This window comes from Ictalurus punctatus, chromosome 5, assembly GCF_001660625.3.
Source record: "Ictalurus punctatus breed USDA103 chromosome 5, Coco_2.0, whole genome shotgun sequence".
Taxonomy (NCBI): domain Eukaryota; kingdom Metazoa; phylum Chordata; class Actinopteri; order Siluriformes; family Ictaluridae; genus Ictalurus; species Ictalurus punctatus.
This window is the reverse complement of record NC_030420.2, coordinates 32,154,624-32,165,980: the sequence shown is the minus strand read 5'-3', so window position 1 is coordinate 32,165,980 and position 11,357 is coordinate 32,154,624. Positions and strand designations below refer to the sequence as shown.

The 11,357-nt window shown below is 42.8% G+C and overlaps 1 protein-coding gene across 1 annotated transcript; it reads left to right on the top strand.

Annotated features, from left to right (window-relative positions):
* The first annotated feature begins 825 nt into the window (after positions 1-825).
* On the top strand, positions 826-11,115 carry mob3a (MOB kinase activator 3A). Its single transcript, XM_017467015.3, has 4 exons — positions 826-1,156; positions 4,769-5,302; positions 8,644-8,846; positions 10,713-11,115. The coding sequence occupies exons 2-4, from the start codon at positions 4,885-4,887 to the stop codon at positions 10,740-10,742; spliced, it is 651 nt and encodes a 216-aa protein (XP_017322504.1). The 5' UTR covers positions 826-1,156; positions 4,769-4,884; the 3' UTR covers positions 10,743-11,115.
* The last annotated feature ends 242 nt before the right edge of the window (positions 11,116-11,357 follow it).

Below are 11,357 nucleotides of genomic sequence, written 5' to 3'. Positions count from 1 at the left end.
GAAATTATAATTGGAGTAATGAGTCTTTATTGATCACATATACATAAGCACAGAGAAATTATTTTCCTCGCATACCCCAGTATGTCAGGAAGCTGGGGTCGGAGCGCAGGGTCAGCCATGATGGAGTAGAGAGCGTTAAGGGACTTGCTCAAGGGCCCAACAGTGGCAGCTTGGCAGTGCTTGGACTTGAACCCCTTGACCTTCCGATCAGTAACCCCGAGCCTTAACCGCCAAGCCACCATCGCACCATTCATTCCGACTTGTCGTTATAATAACCTCCATTCTTCTGGGAGAACTGGGAGAACATCAAGCCCTGATGTCAGATGAGGAGGCCCGGGGTGCAGTCGGCGTTCCGGTTCATCCCATAGATCTTCAATGCGTTTGAGCTCAGGGCTCTGTGCAGGAAACTCGAGTTCTTCTACACCGACATTGTCACATCATGACTTCCCGGGGCTCGCCTTTATGCACAGGAGCATTGTCATGCTGGAACACTTCCAGTGAATGGAAACTGTCATGCTAAAGCATCCAAAAACACATCCTAGTTTGAAGAGGTTTGTGATGCTCAAGTGTCCGCATACTTTTGTCCTTCTAGTGTGTTATTTGAAGTCAATCGAACATCTATTCACAATCTAAGTTACTAAAAACACGGGTTAATATATAGTTCATGTTTGAGAAGCAGTACAGTAAAGCCAAACCTCTTTCTCCAGTAAGTTTAGTCACATTGGCTCCATCCCAAATCACTCTCTGCTCCCTCTATATATAAGTGCGTCACACTGTGTGGGAGAAAGAGTGGTATTTACGCCCTACGTAGTGCACTCTGTTTCCACAGGGGAGCCATTTTGGGATGGAGTGTGTACAGTAGAGCTGCGTGACGTCGTCAGGAGAGGAAGTGGACTTTGTTCTTGTGCTCAAACGCTGAGGCGTTTAACAAACTGTAACTCTATCTAAAGCTTCAGAACTGTCTATGAAAAGCGGCTGTGCGAGTAAGAACAACCCGACACGAGTCCTTGGGCTGCCAAGAATGTAGCTTTAGGAGTTGCTGGACATTTATTTTTTTTTGTTACATGAGCTACTGGCGGATAAATTAGACTGATAAAATTAGCGTCCAAAAGGCGGTAACATCAAAGCGGAAGTAGAAAGTATCCGAGGCTGGTCGGTAAGTTTGCTCCAACTTCTCTAGCTCTAAATGTTGCTTGGTAATGTTGCTAATTTGGACGAGTTAGACGTTAAAGCTTGGATTTGTTTGGTAAAATGGTTCTCGTGTTGTTTCTAAGAAGAAAAAAAAAGGAAACGCCTTTTTTTTTTTTTTTGGTGTCAGCAAAACGCCTCAGCGTTTTATTTCTTTTTCCACACACACACACACACACACACACGCACATGCTTTATGGAAAGGTTGAAATTCTGAAATTTATTGTTATTTAGTATGATTAGAGATGGTTTACAGGTTTGCTCTGACACCCATCGTGTGCAACAGGTAGTTCTTTAAAAAAAAAAAAAAAAAAGGGAAAAAAAAAAGGCCAAATAACATTCATGTAACGCTTCAAAACTCAACCTTAAATCTCTAGCAGTTATTTTAAAAAATAAATAAATAAATAAATAAACCCACTGGTTGTTGTTGTTGCTTGAACTGACTGGGAAAAGTTTGTTTTCTTAAAAAAATTTTCGTTTTTAATTTCTTTCACTGCTTAGGATTTCAGAAACGTATACTACGATGGGTACTGGCAGGTATTTCTCAGATGATAGGTCACTAAAGTGTTTTTAAAAAAGAAAAAAAAAGAAGTGTGCCTGAATTATTTAAAAAATAAATATTTAAAAAAAAATATATATATATATTTATATATAATTTAAAAAATAATTCGAAGCATGCATTGCACCTGGTGTGACCGAGGAGGCAGGACAGAAGTGCGTAAACTCACTGGTAATATTAGGTAACGCTATTAAAACAGGATAAAGAAATGAAAAACATGCGCACGGAAGCAGAGAACAAGACAGATTTGACAGAAAAATGGCACGAGAAGGCGTGGCAACAAAGTACAGTAATGCACAACGCATATTACTGTTGGGCCCTTGAGCAAGGCCCTTAACCCGCTCTGCTCCAGGGGGCGCTGTATCATGGCTGACCCTGCGCTCTGACCCCAGCTTCCTAAAATGCCGGGATATGCGAAGAAAAGAATTTCACTGCGCACATGTATATGTGATCGATAAAGACTCATTATCATTATATAAGAAGGCAAAGTAAGCGCTAATCAAACACAGAACAGGCGAAGACAATCAGTAACAGACCAATGATGCGGCAGGGGCGGAGACAAACGAAATTGTCGCAGTTAACCTAATATCCGTCCTAAATAGCGTCCGGGAATAGGATTGACGTGTCCCAAATCGTAATAAGTTGAAACGAGTATCCCAAAGGTACCCGGCTGGTCTACTATTTCCGGTAGGTTTTCGATGCGCGGCGCGGATCAGTGTTGAGTTTTCCAGGTAATATGCCCACGGCTCCTTGCGCAAGTGATGGAGGAGGAGTTTTGTGATGGTTTTTGCCTCGCCGAATCCGACCTGTAAACGTGGTGCGTCGTCGGTATTTAAGTGCAAGAACTTAAATGTCGAGCGTTAAATACGGAATAATGAGCGAAGGAAAGCTGAAATACGTAGATGAGTTTTGTTTACGGTGACAGCAACGAGGTTATCTTCCGTTACGTGACGTGTCGGCGTGTCCCGGTACTCGCGTGCTCTTTTGCAACACACTCAAAGATACGTAGCGTTCCTTCACCAAAAGAGTACATACTGTTAGCGCGTAGTATTACTATATTAGTATACTGATCTAGACGTCAAAACGTCGTGATGCCGTCGTTTGTATGAGTATCGCACCGTGTTAACGATAGTGTTGCAATCACGATACATTGCTATATCGATACGTCACGTCGTCCCTAACAAACGCGTATAAATTCCCCCAGCACCCCCGACGTGCTACTCGGGTTAGTTCGGTAATTTCCCATTTCGAGGTATTCAGGGAGTTGTTTATACCACACGTGACACTCAGACGGACATTACTCTCCTCGTTCAATGGCCTATTTTTATTCCTATTCTTTAGTTTTTAACTTCTCTTCCTTAATGCCGTTAGACCGTTATTTTTACACACGGGAGCGGTTTTACGGTCTCTCGCTCCATCGTGTCTGCATCTTGCGTTTTCTGTGCTTTACAGCACATGCAGTGGGAACTCATCCTTCAGAAATATGTCAATAGTTCAGCAGCGGGGAGAGTAAATAAAGCCTAGACGACACCCGGGCCGAGAGCGTCTTGAGCGAGGTGGGCTCAGCCCGCTACTGAGTGAACTCTAGTGGGATTCGAATCGCAGTGAGGAAGTGATTCGACTCTGATTCAATCCGACTGCAGGAAGTGAATCAATCATGATGTGTGTTTTGAGTAACTGTATTATTATTTTTTTTTTTTTTAAGTAGATTAAGTGAGCCAAACGACAGAGCCTGCAGATAGAAAGTGCGTTCTGGGATTTGTAATGGTGAAGAAAAAGGAAACGAACGCAACATTTTTAAACTAGTTCTATATAATTATCCAGTAATTTACTGAGTGCTGGCTCCATGTTCTCCATGCTTTTTTACTTCCTGGCCAATGAATGAAAGCGTTTTAGGAGGACGTTTTCAGACTCAGCAGTATACAGTATATACGTGTCAAAGCACTTTTAGACCAAAAGCGATAACCTCATTACTTTAGCACCTTAGCGACATGGTAATTGTCACACAGTAGACATGTGTTGTTGTTGTGGGGTTTTTTTCTAATCCAAGCTTGGAGGATTAGAAATTCTACAAAATACCATGAACGATCACAAGTTACTCGTTGCTCAGACCTTTTAATAAAGATAAATGTGGGTTGGCACACGAAGAGTTGATCCGTCCTGATTCTTGCCACTTACATTGTTGTGTTTAGTTCTGCTTAATTGACGTAGCAGGCTGAGAGCCTCAGTCAGAAAGCTGTCCAGGCATGCTTATTAGAATATTAGGCCACGCCCCTTAGGAAAGTTCCCTGCTTGGTCTGATCAGTGAGTTCAGCTGGTGTCTGAGGAGCTTTTCTTTTCTTTTTTTTTTCCTTAACCTTGTTTTTTAATCGGGAAGTTCGCTTCAAATTCTATAGACGGAAATATTGCCTTTAAAGCACCGTCGGTGCTTTTTAACTCTTAATTAGGATGGTTTTTAATTGGTAAAGCTTTAAAGATCGCTTCTGTAAAAGGAAACGGCTAGTATTTCGTACCGAAGGGTTCTGTTGGCGTCACCGGGGTTTCGATTACTTTAGAAGTGTGATTCTGTCACTGGTCATTCTGGATTATATTTCTGGAATATGGATTATATTTCAGCGTGATTACAGATGAAGAGGTTTGCTGTGAGATCCTTGGTGTCCAAAGGGTAGTTGTTTTCCTTGAAGCAATTCAGAAATGCCCATATTATCCACGCAAATATTCATAGAACTTAAAATTGCTTCTTGTCCAGGCAGTTATGTATGCTAATTAGAATATTAGGAAACGCCCATTGGGACAGTTCCCAGAATGGTCTGATTGGTAGGTTAAGCTGATGTTAGAGGAGCTTTTTCCCCTGTATTTCCTGCTGGAAAAATTCAGTATTTTTAATGATTTACAACATATTGCCTGCGACTTATTGTTTTATTTTTTTTCTTCTTAATTCTTATTTGAACAACTGTCAAGTCAAATTCCTTACAAGTGAACCTCTCTCTCTCTCTCTCTCTCGCTCGGTCTGTCTTACAGAATTTCTCTCTGGAACTGCAAAACAGCTGTCGGTGACTTGAGCGACAACCTTCCCGTTCGCGTTTGTTTTTATTCACCCCTTATCCTCTTTCAATAAACCACACCGTCCCCTCGCCATGTCTCTGGCCCTGAAGCAAGTCTTCAACAAAGACAGAACGTTCCGGCCCAAGCGCAAGTTCGAGCCGGGCACGCAGCGTTTCGAGCTGCACAAGAAGGCGCAGGCGTCCCTGAACGCAGGTCTGGACCTGAAGCTGGCCGTGCAGCTGCCGCACGGCGAGGACCTCAACGACTGGGTGGCCGTGCACGTGGTGGACTTCTTCAACCGCATCAACCTGATCTACGGCACCATCAGCGACTCGTGCACCGAGCAGACGTGCCCCGTGATGTCCGGAGGGCCCAAGTACGAGTACCGCTGGCAGGACGAGCACAAGTACAAGAAGCCCACAGCGGTTTCTGCCCCAAAGTACATGAGCCTGCTGATGGACTGGATCGAGGTACAGATCAACAACGAGCAAATCTTCCCCACCAATGTCGGTAAGAAAAACTCCAGCACTTCATTCTGTCCAGTATACGTCACCTCACACCACAGCGCTAGATTTTCTATAATAGTAGCTCCGGTCACAGGTTTATGTTAGTACACTCAAATTACATTCTCTTCTAGTAAATCATTTTTTTTCAAGGCTCAATCGTCTCCTTCAGAATTTTTTTCCCCCTCAATTTGCTTCCTCTCTTGGCCAAGACTAAACGTGAAGGCTATCACATTCATCCTTTGAGACACGTGAACCCAGCCTTCCGCATCTTTTCAAAACACATCGCGGAGGAACGTGCTGTACACCCTCTTCTGCATACGTGGGCTCTCGAATGCCCGTGATTGGCTAGCGATTGACAGGGGAGAGAGTATGCCACCCCTCCCACCCAGAGAGCATGGGCAGATTTGCACTCTTGGCTCTCTCGAACTCATAATCCTAATACAGGCTTCACAAGACTTTGAAAGAAACCGGCACACTATCGATGCGTCGTATCGTAAGAAATGCCGATCAGGTGTAAGTTTGCATGTTCTCCCCGTGCTCGGGGGTTTCCTCTCCCAGACCAAAGACATGCATTGTAGGCTGACTGGCATCTCTAAATTGTCCGTAGTGTGTGAGTGTGTGTGTATGTTTGTCCACCCCGTACAGGGTCCCCCCCCTGCCTTGCACCCCGGGGATATATAATTTTTTTTCACCTCAGATTTTAAGGAAATGTTGTCCAAACGAGAAAGATTTCGATTGTTTAAAACATCCGACGATCCTCTAGCTAACTTTTTTTTTTTTTCTTCTGACCTCTGACTAGTAAAGACCCGGTTGTGGACTTTTAAATGCTTTACATTCAAATTATATGCAAAGTAAAAAAAAAAAAAAAAAAAACCAACACTGACACCCAGCAGGACTGACTGTAATTCACACTGAGTCAGAAAGATGTGCTGATGAATATTATTTCATTAAAATACCACACGTTTAAGAAGAAGCTTCTAAGAAAGCAGCAGGGTCGGTCCAAATGACTCAGGCGCCTTCGTCTCGTTGTCACCCTAAACCTGGCGCCTCGCTGCTCCTGCACTCATCCAAGCGTCACCTTTCAAATCAGGTGACGCAGTCCGGCTCAGGATATAAATTCACCTTTTCACAACGCTGCCCACGCAGAGAGAGCTTAATGGCTTAATTAAATCTCCAGCAATTTGCTATTTATAAAGCACACAAAGGCTAAGGAGAGGTCCACGCGGCAAATATATCGTACCGTGATACGTGAAGACATCTTCGTGATACGTGGTGCACGGTACAACGTGACGCAGCACGACGTGAACATCGACGTTAAATGATTGTCTCCTAACAAAAAAAACCTCACCACATCGACACTTTTTTTTTTTTTTAATCCGTTTATTATTAGTCTTAGGTTATGCGGAGCGTGCAGTGTCCTGTGAACGAGCTGTTACTATAGAAACAACAACGCGTTAGAACCAGCACGTTAACGTGAACCTACTGTAACCTATACGTTACAGCCGGAACTACTTTCCGAGTCGGGCGAAAACAATACACGCCTTCTGACCAATCAGATTCGAGAGTTCAGCTGCGCCGTGGTATACCGAGAATTACTCGACACCTTCTGACCGATCTGAATCAAGAATTTAACAGCACTGCGGTGTCGTTATTATGAGCCACGATCAGCAGGAGGTACGTTAAATTGCAGTGGGAAACATGATACTTAATTGCGGTATATTAAATACGTTTTCTGTCTCTCCGAATAGTAAAATTATGCAGAATAAGTCTGTATTATGTTCTGTAACATGACTATATTTGGGTTAACTTTTGGGAAATTTCATGCTGAGCTGTACTAACGTGATACTAATTCACTAAACCCCGTCAGTACGTTGACATGGACGACGATAATCCGATACGAACCCGATTAAGACGATACTCTGATTAAGAAACTAGCATGTAAACAGAGATTATTGACGACCTTAATCCGATTAAAGTCATACTCGGAGTAAACGCAAATGGAATTAAGACGTGTGGAGTATTCCTGTTTTAGTCGCGTTATCGACGTGCGTTACAGACACGTACACACCTTAATCACGCTATTAACGTCGTGTGGGAGTTTTCACCGCATTTTGCGACAGGACACGTACACACACGGCGGCGCTCGACCGTTTGACGGCGAACAAGAGAGCGCGGCTGCGTCCCAAACCGCGTACTTACCTACTACATAGTAGGAGAAATACATGTATCTCAGCTACTATATAGTAGGTAAGTACGCGGTTTGGGACGCAGCCCACGGCTTCAAGCGCTCGTCTGTTTGCACGTACGGCACGACAAATAATTAACCGCACTTGAAGCGTTCATAAAATTAAACATGCAACACCCAAAACTGTACACGGTCCCATAACGAAGACCGACTGTACGTCGATACGTGAAATTCTGGAGGAACGTCGGACGGCGCGGCGCGGCGACGTAATGACGTGTGACGTTAATCGCTCTGTGTTCTAGAACATGTAACACAGGAACATGAAAGGAGTATTCTAAAAGCGACTCATGTAAACACCTGAATCAGAATATCGTCTTATTCAGAATAAGGTCGATAATTAGATTACCGCCGTCCATGTAAACGTAGTCAGTGTTGCTACGACAGATGCTGAAGAAATAGATACACAGAAATGTGCATCCGAATATCATTTACAGTGCTGCTGATAGCGTATTGTCGTATCACTCACTTGTAAGGTACTGCAATACGCCTACACGATAACTGCTCTGCATTTTCTGTTTCAGACGAGTCCACGTCGGTTTCTTTAGTCTTGAGTGGCTTCAGCAGTGGGGGAATTTTTGCGTGTGGGTTTTAATGCAGCGTGCGTGAGTCATGGTTTTCATATTGTGTTCAGTGTGACGACTGAGAGGAAGTTCAACAAAAGCCGAGACGAAAACAGCAATTGCCATTTGACCGTAGCGTTTTTTTTTTAACGTGGGGCTCTTTAGCATCATCACTGCAGGACAGCGTTTATGCTGCGGCGAGGGTCCGTGTAACAACACTGCAGCGTCCGAATATAAAACCCAGTTAGCACACAGCTATTCGACGCCAGCGTATCTATCGCAGCTTTATAACCGCTGTTATCCACGAGCGACCCGGATATTATCTCGAAAGTGCATCTGAAAATGTAAATTGTTGAGAGAGTGATTACACACATACTTCGTTGTACATTTCAGACGCCCTTATGCGTGGAATTTATTTTCGAGTATTTGATTGCTCTTCCGCAACCTGCAATTTCGGACGGTGCGATAGAAATTCCGAAATGCTGATCTCCGACTTGTGATGTAAGAGGTTTGTAACGGCATGGTGGCTTTAACCCACAGGTACGCCCTTCCCCAAGGGCTTCATGCAGGTGGCGAAGAAGATCCTGTCACGTCTGTTCCGCGTCTTCGTGCACGTCTACATCCACCACTTCGACCGCGTCAGTCAGATGGGGGCAGAAGCGCACGTCAACACCTGTTACAAGCATTTCTACTACTTTGTTACTGAATTCAACCTCACGGACCACAAGGAGCTGGAGCCACTGGTCAGTGTGTGTGTGTGTGTGTGTGTGTGTGTGTGTACTTTGTGTGCAAACTTTTGTTTTTTGAAAATGTAGGCTAGAGACCAGATAGGAGCATCGGCCTTCAGTAACGTCCCAGTAACACGTCCGTTAATAGTTTCCTTCTGGTCGACTGCATCTACATGAATGTTGAGTAAAAGATAAATGAAACCCTGAAACTCCTCCGTTGTGGCTACTCTCAGCGTTCGTAGGAAATGATGTCACCGCACCGCATCCTCCCGAGAACTCCTCCCACTTCCACAATGAGTGTTATGTAAGGGCAAACAGACGCAGGTATTCAAGCAGGGTACGGATAGTTCTGAACTCGCGTTAGTAATCACACACTCTTAGAAAAGGGTACTTCGCGGGTTCGTTAAGGGTTCGTTAAGGGATTTTTTAGCGCCTACCCGGGATGGGTAAGCACACTACGTAAGAACCTTAAAGGGTTCCCCGAGAGGAAGAGCCAAAGAAGGGAAGTTGTCTAACATGCTGTAATGTTTAATAGAATCGCTTTGGAAGAGAGGGCGAGAGTGGCACTGAGAAATAGAAACTAGATGTGTGTGTGTGTGTGTGTGTGTGTTTATATCTTGGTGGGAGCCGAATGTCCCTACAAGGACAGGAATATATGACAGTTTTGACCTCGTGTGGACATTTAACTGGCCCCCATGAGGAAATTTTATTTATTTATTTATTTATTTTTGATTACTGAGGTTGAGCTTGGGGATAGATTGAGGTGCAGCGCAGCATTCATTAGCCGCATTGATAATAAAGACGTCAGTGGAAGGACAGTACACATAAAGATAGGTAGACAAGCGTGTGTGTGTGTGTGTGTGTGTGTAAAGAGAGAAAAAGAGCAGTGGAAAGTGTACACAGTGTGAGTAGGACAGTGTGTGTGTGTGTGTGTGTGTAGGCGTATCAGTGCTATTTTGTGTGCGTACATTTTTTTTTTTTTTTACATATTTAAATGGAGATTTAAATATGTAAAAAAAAAAAAAAAAAAGCAGAGCAAGAGGGAGGAGAAGCAAAAGACACAAAGACGCCTCACTGTGACTAACAGCCCATTCTGAGTGCCTGTGGGAATTCATAGTGCCAGCGTGATTCACTGGGTTTTCCACATCATCACACCCGTACTCTGCCCATGCTTAGAGGGAAGGGTTAGGCCAAGAAAATGTCACGATCAAAGACATGTTTGGCGTCTAAAATCTCTTTTGCTCTTACTTGTAGCTACGACGTAAGTGTTAAAATCATCTCATGTATATATATATATATATATATATATATATATATATATATATATATATATATATATATATATATATATATACTCAGTACATGATCAGCAAGTCTGTTGGAGACACTGAACATCCGCACAATGCTAAACTGGTAGCCATGAGCATTTGTTTCTAGTTGGATACGTTCTCCTCAAAGCTCCAGCAAAGACTACAGGTGTGATCTCAAGATACCAAACATATTTCGGGTGCATTTGTGAGGAAGGCTCTTTAATTGCAAGAATAATTCTTTAATTGGTCTTAAAACACACTCAATAGTGATGTGCGGCCTTCGGGAACAGAACCAGTGTACAAGCACAACAAAAAAAAAAAGATACTTTTTTTGTTTGTTTGTTTGTGCATGTTGTTTCATGTTTCAGATGTGATTTTTGTTCACGTGCTCATATAATACATAATAACGTGAAGCGTACGCAAATTGCTCATCAATGACTATATTAAAGGACTGTTTGGTGTGTGTGTGTGTGTGTGTGTGTGTGTGTGTGTGTGTGTGTGTGTGTGTGTGTGTGTGTGGTTACACGTTGTGTGAAACGACTACCTACTGTTTGTTTCTCTCTCCTTACAGAAAGAGATGACATCACGGATGTGTCACTGAACTGGCGTCCCGAGGTGGTACATTTCAAACAGATGGGCCGGACCAACGATTTAAAAAAAAAAAAAAAAAAAAAAAAAAAAAAAAAAAATCGAACCAAAATTTCCAAAGACTCTATTTTTATACACTTTTAACGTACTGTAATATTCTATTTAGCGAGAAGTATGTTAACATCCTGAATTGCTCTCTTTCATGTGTAGAAATGTTTTGTTTTTGCTAGAATTCAGTATTAGAAATCATTTTATTTTCAATTTTGATCCTAAATCAGTTCTGTAATTGTTTGCTGTTATCCCCCCCCCCTGTCTGAAGCATACAGATTATATTTGTTAATATTTATGTATGTGTTTGAGACATTAAACATATTCTGCTAAATATATTTTCTTGTCGGTCAGAATGGAGATTTTTGACATAACCAGGGTTTGTTGTTGTTGTTGTTGTTGGACTGTTTCCCAATTTACAGTTACAACAGTTTAGCATTGCGCAAGAGTCTTACCACTTACAGTAGAGTACTTCAGCTACAAATTTTTACCATCAGTTCATATTATTCACACAGTACAATATACAGTGCACTCTACACCTGCTACTTTAACAGGAACACGTACACCTGAGCATCCATGC

Excerpts from the sequence above, each read along its gene's own strand:
- mob3a (XM_017467015.3), top strand. The coding sequence starts at position 4,885 with ATGTCTCTGGCCCTGAAGCAAGTCTTCAACAAAGACAGAACGTTCCGG. Across the intron at positions 5,303-8,643 it reads AATCTTCCCCACCAATGTCG|GTACGCCCTTCCCCAAGGGC; the intron begins GTAAGAAAAACT and ends TTTAACCCACAG. Across the intron at positions 8,847-10,712 it reads ACAAGGAGCTGGAGCCACTG|AAAGAGATGACATCACGGAT; the intron begins GTCAGTGTGTGT and ends CTCTCCTTACAG.